At 39.4% G+C, this 14425-nt stretch overlaps 1 protein-coding gene across 2 annotated transcripts; it reads left to right on the top strand.

The window, feature by feature from the left end:
- The first annotated feature begins 14 nt into the window (after positions 1-14).
- GOLT1B (golgi transport 1B) lies at positions 15-13969 on the top strand. 2 transcript variants are annotated; one of them, XM_021552058.4, is made up of 6 exons: positions 15-125; positions 5334-5425; positions 7137-7315; positions 9961-10042; positions 10954-10987; positions 11343-13969. In XM_021552058.4, exons 1-5 carry the CDS (start codon positions 101-103, stop codon positions 10960-10962), a joined length of 387 nt encoding a protein of 128 aa, XP_021407733.1. In that variant the 5' UTR covers positions 15-100; the 3' UTR covers positions 10963-10987; positions 11343-13969. The 2 variants fall into 2 exon arrangements, with proteins under 2 accessions (XP_021407733.1, XP_021407732.1); XM_021552057.4 differs by lacking the exon at positions 10954-10987.
- The last annotated feature ends 456 nt before the right edge of the window (positions 13970-14425 follow it).

Below are 14425 nucleotides of genomic sequence, written 5' to 3'. Positions count from 1 at the left end.
GGCGGGCGGCTCTCATGCGGCGGGGTGCGTGTTTCCGGAAGACGTGGCCGCCGCCGCCGGTTCCGCTGCCGCCCGTCCCGGTCCGAGTGCCGCCGCCACCATGATCTCCCTGTCCGACACGCAGAGTAAGCGCTGCCGCCGCTCCCGCCGGGCAAGCGCGGAGGGGCCGCCCGCTGCGGGGCTGGGGGCTGCGGGGGGTCCCAGGGCGGCCCGGCCCTCATCCTTTGTCCGCGGCGGGGCCTCCCGGGAGCGGCCGGGCAGGGTCCGGCTGGAGACCGGCCGGGCCCCGCGGCGGGGTGGGGGCGGACAGGGGTGGGGGAGCTCTCGCGGTCGCATCCCCGCAGGGGAAGGCGCGGCGGCGGCCCGGTGCGGCAGTAGCGGCGGGGAGCACGGCAGTGGACATGGGGCGGAGAGCGGCGGGTCAGCGCCCGGCGGGACCCTCGCCCTTAGGAGAGCTCTGCCGCCGGCGCGGCCGGCGTTTGTCCGGGCTGCGAGTGCTCGGTGTGCTGTGCTGCGGCGTGGCCTGCGTTGGAAGGGACCCTAAAGATTATCTCGCTGCAGCTCCTCCCATGGGCAGGGACCCCTTGCACTGTCCCGGGCTGCTCAGAGCCCGTCCAGCTGGCCGGAACACTTCCAGGCATGGGGCAGCCACAGCTTCTCTGGACTACCTGCTCCAGTGCCTAGCTAGCCTAACAGGAAAAAACTTCCTGTTACCTAACCTAGCGCCTGTGTGGGCTTGTACCCATGGCACGTCGAGCACTGGGAATGAATGAATGAAAGCTGAGCGATAAACAAAGTAACACTTCGCTCCCCTCTTGCCGTATACCTCCCGGTGGACGTCAGTGGTCTGGAACCATTTAATTATCTTGGTAGGAAATAGTTTTACTGTGCTGCCCTTGCTGCTGCCGCACCAAAGGCCTGCACCTGATGCTGAGCGGGCTTCAAGGTAAGGCCAAGACATAGAAGTGAAAAATAGTAAAAATATTTGTATGTGGCCATAGTTTTGTTTCCACTAAAGTGCTTGGAAATAGAGATCAAATAAACAAAAGTAAAGAAGTTCCTAAGGGTGTCCTTAGCCAGGAGCGCTGGTGGTGTCCTGGGTGCTCCAGGAAGTGTGGCTGGCAGCTCAGGGCCATCCTGCCCCTCTGCCCAGCCCCACGGAGGGCACAGCTGGAGGGCTCTGTGCAGTCCTGGGCTCCCCAGAACAGCAGGGTCAGGGAGCTGCTGGAGAGGGACACGGACGTGGTGAGGGCTCTGGAGCATCTCTGCAATGAAGAGGGACTGTGGGAGCTGGGCCTGTTTATTCCGGAGAAGTCTGAGGGGGGATCCCATTAATGCGTGTAAATATCTCAAATGGGTGCCAAGAGGACAGTGCCAGACTTTTCAGTGGCGCCCAGCAACAGAACAAGGAGCAGTGGCCATGAAGTGAAGCACAAGGAGTCTAACCTCAGCATGAGGAAGGACTTCCTTACACTGAAGGTGGCAGAGCCCTGGAACCATTGTCCCAGGGAGGGTGCGGAGTGTCCTTCTCTGGAGCCATCCCAAACCCACCTGCAGACATTCCATTGTCACCTGTAGCAGGTGGCACTGCCTTGGCAGGGGGTTGAACTGGATGATCTCCAGAGGATCCTTCCAGCCCTAACAATTGTGATTCCATAACAGCTTAAACTGCAGGGTAAAGGACAATGATAGGCCTTTGATTTAAATGACCATCTCATGTGTGGTGCATTTCTGGTATGATTGGCACAGAAGGAAATGAGTCTGCCTGATAAGAACCACAGCATCAGTTATGAAGGAGGGTGTGAAAAATCTAGGAAAAAAAAAAATTAAAATAACTTTGATAGCAGGATACTGGAAACTGAGGTATTGGAGAGCCAATTAAGGCCAAGGATGAAGACAAGCAGCAGAGTTTAGCAGCATTCAGGGTCAATGATTTCTTGAGATACTCAGATATTGTGCTGTTACTGGGATGATTACTAATCCTTGGGGTTAACTTTTAGGTTTCTGATTGATTAAACCCTTGTGGGCTTTGCTTTTGCCCTTAGCTTTCTGTTTGGAGTATCTGTTGGGCAAAAAAATAAAACTCTCTTCAGAAAGAGACTCACTGTTTTTATTTTGTTTGGTGCCTCATGTGGGACCTTCAGCTATTTCCAGTGCTAAGACTGTTAGTTTTAACTATCAGAGACGGGAGTACTAAATAAAATACTCTGACATTTAGGGGTTTTAAGTGTGGTTTTTTTTCAGTTTTTCTGAAATTCTGAAGATAGTTCATCAGATATTTTAAAATTCACTGCTGTCTGGAAAAATACAGAGTTAGCCATAGAGTTGCCGGTAGAGTAGTGTGATAATTACCTGGAGAGAACCACTGTTAGTGTTTGGAAAGTTAATTCTGCAGCTGTAGTTTAGAACATAATTTTAAGTGGTGCATTGAATGGTGCTACAAACCACCAGTAATTGCAAAAGAATTCACTTAGCTTTTCCCAAATTAAATTTTTAATACTAAAACATACTGCTAACAAAATAATAGTTATGCATTGAATATAAACTGTATTTGTTTTTGTCTTCTAAAAGCCTATAGCACACAATTCCATTTTATTTTGCACTATAGTATGCACAATAAAAGACTGGGGATATGCATTGTCTGCCCTAATCTTTTACAAGCAATCTATCTTAAGTTGGAATTTTAAAATCTACTAAGCTGTTTTGACACAGTGCTGCGGTAGTCTTGCACAGCTTATGGAATTTCTGGAGAAACATTGATGGAAGATTTGTTCCCTTGTTCAGGAAATCATAATAATCCAGAATAAATACAACCCCACTAGTGTATATTTCTAGGCTTTGATATGTTGCATTTGACTAATGTGGGAAAGCTCTTCTGGCACAGGAAAAAACATTTTAAAATACTTTGCTCCCTCTATAAATATTCATAGTTTGTTGTTGAAAAGATTTTACACAAAATACCAGCACTTTTTATTTTTCTTCCTCTAAGAAGTGTAATTAAATATATTTACAAATTCTGATACAAATCAAGGCAGTAACACCCTCTGCTGAAATATCAGCACTGGAGGATAATAGTCCTGGACCATTCCTCTTCTTCCAGCAGTTATTTTGGGATAATGAGAATAATGTTCCTTTCTCTTTTTCCCTTTTCCCTCCACTAAGCAGAGAACATGGGTGACTTCGGCGGTGAATCAGAGCCCATTGTGGCAGAAGTGATGACGAACAGATTTGGGGTGATTAGAGAGGTGTCAGAGCGTGCCTCCTTGCCGGATCCATACCTTGGGCTGTGTCGGGGAGGAGCAAATACTCACTTCCCATGTCTGCATATTTATCTTGCTGGCAGCTGGTAATTCCTCCGAAATCCTGCCTCCAAGTGTTTTCCTTCCAGAATACAGATTGTTTATGCTCTTCTGAAGTAAAGAGTACTGGAGAAAAGGGCACTTGCAATTGTTACATTGCCTTCAGTCAGCAGATCCATTGGAAATAAAATTTGCAATTCTGCTTTTCATTGTAAACAAGTACGGAGAGTGCCTGTTGTAAATTGATTGGATTGAGTTAGTCCTTTTAATTGTGGGGTGTTAAAATGCTTACAGTTAAAGTTTGAAGCGGCAGGGTATATTATAGAACTACAGCTCTAACAGCATGTGCTCTGCAGCCTTGCTGAAAGCCAAGCCCTTGGGAAAGTTTGGGGAGTGGAATGTTGCTGTAACAAATCTCTGAGCTATGTTGAAATTTATTTCCAATAACTACTTGGAAGTCCTGAAACAGGCATAATTATCCTCCTTTACTCCCAAGCTCATCAAGCAAGAGCAAATGACCAACTACATCAACAATGTGCAATTAAAATACATGGAGGCAGATCTGGCCAAGAGTAGCAGTGTGGGCTGTGATTGTTGATGTGGTTTTTTGTTTGTTTCAGGACAAGCTACACAAAACTACTTGAAACTTCAAAATACACATATTATATAGTATTAGGGTGGATTTTGCTAAGCTATTTTTGTTTTGTAATTTAGAAACCTGTAGGTTTCTATGTCTGGTCACAGTGAAAACAGTTATAAATGCATGTGTTTGCAGCCCTGTTGCTGTTGTTCCTGGGTTTTCCTCTTCCCTTCAGTCTATGTGAGAGTAAAAGGAAGGCTTTAGAGATTTAAAATTAAAAGCAAGATGTATTCCTAATGGCAGTCTTCAAGATACTTTAGAGGCTATAGTCAAATGGTAGTTTTAACCCTGTCTTGACATTTCTAGCCCATTTTATCATAAAAACCTTTCATCCTATTCTTGGTTTCCCAGTATTTCTTGAGCATCCTTTGCAGAACTCAAACTTTATAGAACTGTTTAGCCTGGAAAAAAACCTTTATGAGCATTGTGTCCAGCTGTTAACCCAGCACTGACCAGTCCATAATAATAAGCAAATATATTAAGTACAAAAGGTATTTTTTAAAAATCCGCAAATTAAGATCATAAAATGAAAAATTTAATATAATGGAACTGCTGTGCAACACTAGCAGTATAGAGATATTGTATTTATGTGTAATGTAGATCTACCATTTAATTAATAAAAATTAAATATGATGTATGAAAATTATACTTGAACATTAATCTCTCAATATTTAATATCTGCCAGTTTTGTGAAAACTGGCAATTGTCTGGAGACCCAGGCTAGTGCTTGATAGCTGTCAGCACCTGTGTAACTTGGAAAAATCCTGCAGGATTCACCCAAGTTGTGTTCCATCTGGAAACTGCAGGGAGTGGAACTGCTGTGCAAGTCATGGAAGATGGAACATGAGGTCTAAGGAGGATGGAAAGGACCAGGGTACTTACATTATTATGGGAAAGATAATGGGATAAGATCTGCAAATCCCAGAGTATTCTGAATTAAAAGAGAAGGATCACAAGGATCATTGAGTCCAACCCTTCAGTGAATGACCTGTATGGGAATCAAACCCAAGACTTTGGTGTTATTTGTACCATGTTCCGACCAGCTGATCTAATCTAATGAAACAAAGTTTCATTATCTCTTTATAAACAATCCTCTTCTCCATACTAGTAATTATTTAAAAGGGATGCATGTCTTTGATGAATGTATATATACTTGATTGCTTTTGGTTGCATTCAATTTCAGTATCCTTCAGTGCCAAACACAGACTTTGTTATAAACAGCTTCCAAAGATCTGTCTTTTGAAGTAATTGGGGTCTACAAGATTTACACTCAGGAAAGTTTCTAAATTAAAAATGTCTTTAGATTGGATGTTCTCATTTTTCCCCCATTTTTTATCTGTGAGTTTTTCTTGGTATTATATTTTGTTACATGCCTAAATTTGTTTCTTTTTCAGAGATTGGAATGGGACTAACAGGCTTTGGAGTGTTTTTCCTCTTCTTTGGAATGATACTCTTCTTTGACAAAGCTCTTTTGGCTATTGGAAATGTAAGTGTCTTTTCTGCAGTGTTTAGAATCAAGTATGTGATCTCTTAAAGATAAGCTAAAAATAGAATAGCATGTTATCAGTTTGAAGCTGCATGACAAAGATTACTGTGGTGATTTGGTATAAAGGAGGAGTTGTGCTCAGTGACAGGAGTGAATCATTTTTCCTGCTTGAGGTTAGAACAGCTCACACAGATGTGATTATCACCTCGGGTCAGGCCTGTGGGATGTTGGCAGACAAGAAGCAGCTTGTTCCACAGTTGTGCTGCTGCAAATGTGATTTTTTTGTGATCCTCTTAGGTCGCTGTCAATTTAAGTATTTGGATAAGAATCATTAAGTACATGCTAGCATATGTAGTTTTGCAGTGCTGTAGGAGGAAAGAAAGAAAGAAAGAAATATGAATTGCTGACACTTCTGGCTTTAGAAGAGCCAGACCTCTTTCAAGAAAGAGAGATTTAGTATCTTCAGCTTTTACCAAATCAAAGTTGTCGCTCAAGCAGCACAGAAAATAAGTCCTAGTTCTGGTACACAAAATTTCCAATCCAAATATCAAATGACAGGGTGTTTTCTGCATGTGATAGTCTCTGTGCCTCTGCTGCTCTCAGTTTTACCAGCCAGCCAAAGCACAGTCTGCTTGGTAGAGGTTCACTCCCTCTTTAGCTGATGCCCAAAAGTCTGCAGCCAAACAGATCAGTTTCATTCTCAAACACTGAGATTCCCTGAAGGGAAATATAACATTGTGTGTCTGAATTTGGGTGCATTAGTTGAAGCATTGTTGTGAACCATCAAATCAAGCATGCAGTGCAAGAGTGAAAAATGAAATAAAGTTTATTTTTTCTTTTCCTAATGTAAGGTGGAAATACAGGATCCTGTTTAGGGAAAATGAAAATGTAGGTAGGAAGAGACAATGACAGGCTATGCGGTAACCAAAGATAATGTCAAGAAAATGTACTGTATCCTTGCAGAGAGTTGTTTTTATTAAAAAAAAAAAATATATCAGAAAGGGCAGGAGGTTCTAAGAAAGTGATTTATTAAATACCATCCAAAGCTTAAACTTAAACTTGAGTAAAACCTGAGATACTATTGTTTTCTGAGCAAAAATGTTGCTGAAATAATTCTGAGTCCAGTTGCTGCACCAGAAGTAGTTCTGACAAGTTGGGACTGGTGTGATGGTGTTCAGTCTATACTGGAACAAATAAATAAACAAAAAGGCTATGCACAGTAAAAAACAACTGTTCAGCTTTTTCCTTCTCTGGCTTTGCACTGTGAGTAGATCAGTAGAAGTGTTGAAGATGCCAGTGGCACAGAACAAAGGTGCTGTGATGTGTGTTAGTTTTTAGGAACCTCTGCTGTCACTAATACTAAGCTTCAGCACCACTTTTGGGAAAGATGTGACAGAGCAGATACAACTGTTTTCAGCAGATCTTTTGTCTTGAGTGTGTTTGGCAGAGACCACAAAGGGTAGACTCTTTATTTTCAGGCAGCTGAGAGCTACAAGTGCTTTAGGATGGAACTTACAAAAGAAAATCAGTAGTAAATTCATTCTCACCGACTGTGTTTTGGTATTAAAAGAAATTGTGCAAGGAAAGCAGTGTAATTTTATAACAAAAAAATATATATATATATATGTGTGTGTGTGTGTGTGTGTTTACATCCTGTAGTTGGGAACATAATTATTTGTTTTCTTTTTTGGTTTATTTTTGTCTTTTCTAGGTTTTATTTGTGGCCGGCTTGTCTTTTGTTATCGGTTTAGAAAGAACATTTAGATTCTTCTTTCAAAAACACAAAATGAAAGCAACGGGCTTCTTCCTGGGTGGTGTGCTCATAGTTCTCATTGGTTGGCCTTTAATAGGAATGATCCTGGAGATTTATGGGTTCTTCCTATTGTTCAGGTAAGTCTTCTCTTAGGAATCTATCTATTGTGTTAGGAGTTTTATCTAGGAATAAATATATTTGTGTAGCGTTTCTGTGTTAAAGTTGACAAAACAGCATCCTTAAATGTTCCTTTTGGACAAATTTGGTAAGTATTTTTCCAAGACTCAAATCTGCTAATGTTTGTGAGGCATTTACCAAAGTGACTTTGATAATGTTGATGCCTAATCAAAGAATTGTAAAGCTTCAAAATGTGTGGGAGCCCAAATTGTTAGCAGTATGAAGTTTAAATATCTCCTCATGGAAAAGGGATACTTGGTGCTTTTTTCAGTAGGGGGTTTGTCGTTTCTTTAACAAATGGGGCAAAATATTTAGTTACAACCATCCTAGGTTTGTAACCTCATCACTTCATCACTATGTCAGCTCAGGGAAAAGATGTTTTCTGTCATATTTCATTAGAATTGTGCCTTGGAGTCAGAACTGCTTGTTTGGGTTAGCAGTGTCTTGACTGAGTAAAGGAAAAATGGAAATTCTATTTTTTTAAACAACAATCTTGAAACATGTTATAACTTTCACAATGTGACATTTAAGTTCTTCATAAATGCAACTGTAATAGTGAAAAAATTTGACTTTTTACAGCTTGCACAGATATCTATATTTTTATCTTTATTTCCATGGTTGAAGTTCTATGCTTCCCTACAGAACAAAGAAAAAAATATGCAAAACTTAGAAAGGGAGGCTTCTGGTTGTTCTTGGACCTCTGTCCAGATGCAGATTGTTTCACTAATGGTTATTGATCAAGTTTCAGACCTTGAAGTGTTCAGCAAATAGTTAAATAACACTGTTCCTGTTAATCAAAGTGAAACCATTGTTGTCATGGAGTTCTTTTTGTACTCAGTGAAATTGTATGTTAATCTGGTATTTAATTCAGATAAAATGTTTATTTTTGTAAACAAATCTGAACTTGGCTCCTACTGGAGACAGTGAAATTTCAGAAAATTAATTTAGTGTGGTTAATTTATTTCTTATTGTTCTGCTTTGTGTTACTCTGAATTCTGTCACTGCAAGTGCTGTGATAATCACAGTATTTCATTGAATACATTGTCACTTCTTGCATGTACTGCTTGGTTTAATCAGCCAGTACAAAGCAAGTAGAATGTGTTTCCAAAACATCCTCCTTTTAAAAGGATTTTCTAGTGGTGCTTGCAAGGTAAAACAATGTTGAGAGGTTTATAGAAGATCAATAGTTATCCCCAGGACTATCCCTTAGTCTGAAGGGAATCAACAAGGGATGAATAATTCTTGAGTGTGAACGTTTAGCTGATCTGTTTTCATTTAAATCATCTGGAGTGGTTTGGACTGAAAGATCTTAAATGTCTTTTCCAACCTTGATGATTCCATGATTCTGTGACCATCTTTTCCAGGGCTCTTTAGTTGATAGAATCTAAATCCCTTGCTACAAAGCTGGCTAGTGACTACTTCAAATAAAGCTTTTACTTTTGCTTCAGTCTTGTTCAGTTCAGCCATCCTCCTCTTGTCAGCAACTTGTGCCCTTCTGCAGTTACAAATTAAGTCTTTCCTCGAGCATCATTTTATACTGTTCCTCAGGATTCTGCTGCTTGGTTGCATAGCAGAAAACTGCCCTGGCTATTATGGGACAGCTGTTGTCATCTAAAGTGCTTTTGGAGCCTTGTTCAGATGACAGCCTTGCAGAGTTATGGCTGACAGTATTATCCCTACTGTACTGACTGTCCCTTATTCTTGGACACAGCAGTTGTTTTAATCTGTTACAAGTGGTTTGTGTGCCCTGCCTCACAATTTCCTGGGCTGCTGAAATGATCTGGCCTTAAAAGAAAAAAAAAAAAAACTCAGAAACTCCCCTTATTGGTGTGAATATTACCCAGTAAATAGTTCTTAGCAGGGTGATGAAAAGCATGATGACTTGTCAAACTTCACTGTTTCACTGTGGCTGAGGCCTCATTGCACATTAATCCTTATTCCACACAGGGAATGCTCAACACAAGATTGCTGGGAATGCCACCAGCTGCCTGCAAACAGCTGAGATACTGCTACAGAAAATTTGGTTTTCTGCTGCAGAAGTTAGGTGGAGAGTGCAGGGGCTACACCATAGCATCTGTGCCAAGCAACATCCCCAGGGTCATGATTCAAACCACTGACTTAAATTTGGGAAATAAATGAATACACAACTCTATCATGCTTCATTTTCTTTAGTTAATGTAAAGAGTATCAAAGGTGGTTTTAATTACTCAGAACTAACTTCACTTGTTTATACATTGGGTCTTGAATATATTTTCTATAATATAAAGAGGAATTATCTCAAAATACATATGCTAATTTTGCTAAATCAGTTTTCCTGACTAAGGTAGTCTCCCTTGAGTTATTTTTTGATGAGCTGACTGAGAGTTGCCAGCTATGAAAAAAATTAAATCCATTTAAAAATACATCATTTCTTTCCTGATTTTCTCTTTACTCTGATGAATGTGTATTGGTGTATTTGGTAAACAAGTGTGCTGCTAACAAGCTGCAAAGTTTTATATAATCTTGGTTTAAAAATTTTTTAAATTATTTTTTTTTTCATGTTACAGCAATATGAGAAAAGCTTAATTACAAAAACTAATACAATCTTCTGATGTTTTGCCAAAAGGGGGTTCTTTCCTGTGGTGGTTGGCTTTATTAGAAGAGTTCCAGTTCTTGGATATCTCTTGAATTTACCTGGTATAAGCTCGGTAAGTTTGGTACTTCATGTAACAACTGAAGCATGTTCTGGTTTTCATTCCACTGATATAACACTTGTAGAAATGCATCAAAAATAAAGCAAATGTAACTTTGGAGCAATGACTTTAAATGCATTTTTGTACAGTTGTTCCACCATACACATCCCATTCATTTCCAGGGAGAGACTTATAGGGGTAAAAGGATTAAAAGCACATATTGGCAGGCGTTGCCCCTGCTCATGGGTGGTAGGGAATGCTGGGGTTCTTCCTGCTTCACTGTTGGCCCTGGGTGACCACGTAGGTGAATCCTGCCACTGCCCTGGGCCTCTCCTGTCTGTACAATGAGGAGGACACCATTCTTGGTGCAGTATTTGGGTGAACTTAGGAAAAGTGGCCTGTAAAAGCAAACAGTGAAGCTCATATGGTGAACCCAGTAACTCTCAGCATGCATAGTCATTCATTAGATACATTTATTAAGGTCCACTGCACCAGGCTACATATTTTTATTATTATGATTTGTATTTTTTTCAAATGGAGTTTTCCATTTTTTAACCAAACAGCCAGGGATTTGAAGACAATTAACAGAAATATGCTAATCTAGGGTGTTTGTCAATTACTTTTACTGTACTAATTTTTGTATGTATTTTAACACAAGCATTTGTAGTACTAGTTTTGAAAGAAACAGTTTTGATAGCTACTATTGAAAATTAATAGTGGGAATAACTTAGATGCATATAGGCTGTTTTTTTAAAAATGAGTGTTTCAGATCATCTGTTCCTGTCTCACAATTAGGCCAAGCTGTGGCTCATAATTCATGATCAATTGAATGTTTCATTTATCAATTGATCCTAATCATATTTAATTTGATCATAAAGGGGTTAAATCTTATTTTTAAAAGATAATTGTTAATGTTTTATTCAAAGCCTACGTAGGCTCAGAAGAGAATCCACAGTAATGGTCAGTTAAATATCTTCCTTGGTCTACTAATGCATGTGTGGCTGAGACTGTATTGTTTTGTTTATACCATTAAGCTGGCAGTGTTATCTGCATTCTTCTATTTCTTTTTTCATTCTGTTACATCTTCATGTTGCACTGTTAATGTCTATATGAGAAAAACATGTTATACAGAAACACAATTGCAATTATAAGAATTTTGGTTTTCACAAACCTAAACCTTGAGACCTCGGTGAGTACTACTTGACTCTCATTTCCAGTCACATAGTAACTGTGCAAGTAGCAAGTAGTATTTGAGAGCAGCTTCACTCTACATAAATGTCATCAACCTAAAACCTTTTTGTCTCCTTTTCCACAGCTTGTAGATAAAGTTGGAGAAAGCAACAACATGGTATAATGACGAGAGGGTGGAAGACTGATCTAAACTTTTACTGTATTATTTATAAAATCCCTTTGAAGAATACTCAGCACAAAGATTAAGTTGTGTACAAAGGAAAAAGCTTGTTACATTCTTTACATAACAGTTTTAATTTAAAATGTATAGTCAACAATATACACTAGAAAAGAAGCTCAGCAAGTATGCTTCTAGGAAAGTAACTCCAGAGTTTGGGAAGTAAACTGAAGAGGGGAAAGTCATTGAATAACCCATGTTACAACCGTTCAAGACTATTTTTGTTAGTTTTGGAAAACATGCTAGAGACAACAAACCCATGTGGAATTAATGGTGCCTGTTCTTTACCTCCTTATTTTGAAGGTGCAGTAGAGCAAACAGGCCTACATTTTAAAGGGTGACCCAAATTTACCCAACCCTCTGCTTGCTATCCTCAGAGTGCAAAAAATCAAACAGGAACTTCTTGTGTAACAAGAGATGCATCTTTGCATGAAGGTAAAGATGACTATTCATCTATAAGTGTATTTTGACAATAAAAAGGAAACCCTACACAGTTCTGTTGTAAACATTTTTGTAAATATGTGGCTGAAATACAGCATTGTTATCTTAATGTTTCAAAGCCAAATGTTAGTTGATTGTATTTGCCTTCCATTTTGGAATATGCAAAAGGTCAATCTTTAATAACTTTGGTCTTAAGTGTTGGTTCTGAACATGCAGAGCTCAGTGGGGAACTCTGGAAGCTGACTTGCAGTCCTTCCAGGTTGTTCTCCTTAAGTTGTGTTCCATGTGCATCCTGATGAGAATGTAGCCCCTTGTTACTAATGTGAAAACTCTGTGAAATACGCTCAGTTCACAAAAAAACTGCATTAGGGTGAGGTGCTGATGTGAACCCTGTGACATGTAACTTAATTTGGAATTTGGAGCTTTGTTTTTAAACAGTTTGAAACTAAGCTTTCTTTGTTTACTCTGGAACTATAAATTAACTTTTCTTTTTTTACGGTAATAAAATGGAAACTTAAAGTTCTGTGTACATGAGTCTCTGGGGAGAAAACTGGTGAGTGCCTGGGGCTGAGTAAAGATCAAGTGCCAATCTCCATGTGTTTATAACTTGTTACTGGGTTATCTGGTTATCTTCAGACAACTCCTGGTTACAGCAGCAGTGTTGTTGTTATTGAGGATTCTTGGCTAACCTGGAATAAATGTCCCCTCCTAATGCACAGGTCACATTTCTGCTTCTGTTGGAATGTTAAATGTTGTGCACTTTTCAATAGTCTTAGTTACAGTGTCCTCACCTAACAAACTGTGCTTGTTCAGTGAATTGTGTTTGTGCAGATGTGGGGGGGAGTTCTGTTGTGTTTAATTTTCTTTTCCCTTTCATGTAATCCTGAAACAATTACCCAATGTAGTATTAAAAGTAGCTATGTAGCCTAAAGGTCTAATGACTGGTTTTTTTTTTTTTTTTTTTTCTTTATTATGCAGTTAAAATTGGACTTTTCTAATATAAGTTTTAAGTTTAAAAAATCCTCATATACCAACCCTTTTGAAAGTTGCTCTGAAGTTTATTTGTATAAAACGGGTTTTTTTCATTGCAACTGTATAAATAGCCACAATCTACTATTATCAATATTTAATTTGCTTCCTTCTAAAACGAGTACAAAATGATTCAGAAAAACAACAAAACTTATTTTGCAGTCAGTAACATCTGAAAAATCAGTGGGTTTCTTTTATAAATGGCTATATTTGTTTGATGGCATGTGCATTGCAGTTTAGAGACAGGAGTAAATATGATTTGTTGGCTCTACCTCAAGAGATAAACCATTTTAGATAACCAAATTTTAACTGCTCCTATAGCTCTGTTGTGTGTTACAATGACTAGAGAATAACAATACAGCAGTGTAGCCAACTTGTTCTGTTTGCTGTGCTAGGGCACTAGGCAGTGCTGTGGGAACCAAGTGCTGTCTAAAGTGTTCATCAGACAGTGTTCATCATTTACCATAGAAATCAGCTACCTGAAGGTTTTTGTTCTTCTGTCTTGAAAAATAATGTGATGGAAAAGGTGGACTGCGCCACATGACTGTGGATCTCTAGCTGCAGCAACTTGCTTGGTAAGCTGAAGTACCTTCATCAACAAGAAATTATGAATTATGTCTTTTGGAGGTGGTTAATGTGTTGCTGTGGATGATCTTTTGCCTCTCTGGGCAGCTGGGGTATAGGCAGGTCATCTCATTTATATTTAATTAATTGTTTTAAATCAAAAGTCAATTTTTTGTCACATGTGAACTGTTGTGGAAAGCATCTGAGGGGACAGAATTGTATGTTGAATTTAGCATAGTCTATCCCTCAAGGTAACATTGTTTTTGAGACAGTTTTGCCCAGATAAATGTGGGTGGCAGCAAAGGTCAAAACAACTTAGCCTTAAAGTGTTTCTGTCCTTGTAAAAATATCTCTAACAGAAACATGCTTGGAATGTTTCCCCTTTAAAATGTAATTTATAATTGCTGCTTTAAACTCATAAGGATGGATCTTATTCTGAGTAAATGAATACTGTAAATATCCTTGTCATACCTTGAATAAATGGTAAACTTTTTCTATAATTTGTCTTTGTGTCTTCATGTGCACATTTTAAAAGTCAATGACAAGTTTACCTTTCCAGAGGGTCAGGAGTACAGGCTGTTACTGCTTGTTTGTCCTACACTGTTGTGACTTTTTACAGTAAATAGGGGCTTGGATTAATCTTGGAAGGTTTCCTCCCTTTTTTACACCAAACCTTTTACATAAGCATCCCCCTAATTTTTCAAGTTCCAGTTTCAGATATAGCACAACAAAATACAAAATTTCAGTTACATGTGAAACTACCTCCCTTTTTTTCCTGAGGAAATAACTGTGAAACTTCAGGAGAAAAAGAGCATTTGTCTAGATCCTGGAGCAGGTTTTTAGTCTAGTTCAAGGATATGACCATGATTTCTGTGTATCCCAGAAAGTGTCCTGATAGGCAGGTTTACCATTCTGTGGTGCTCTGCAAGCTTGTGGCTCGTTGAGGATTTTCACAG

This window comes from Lonchura striata, chromosome 1A, assembly GCF_050655825.1.
Source record: "Lonchura striata isolate lonStrDom1 chromosome 1A, ASM5065582v1, whole genome shotgun sequence".
NCBI classification, from domain to species: Eukaryota; Metazoa; Chordata; class Aves; order Passeriformes; family Estrildidae; genus Lonchura; species Lonchura striata.
This window is presented reverse-complemented; position numbering and strand designations above follow the sequence as displayed.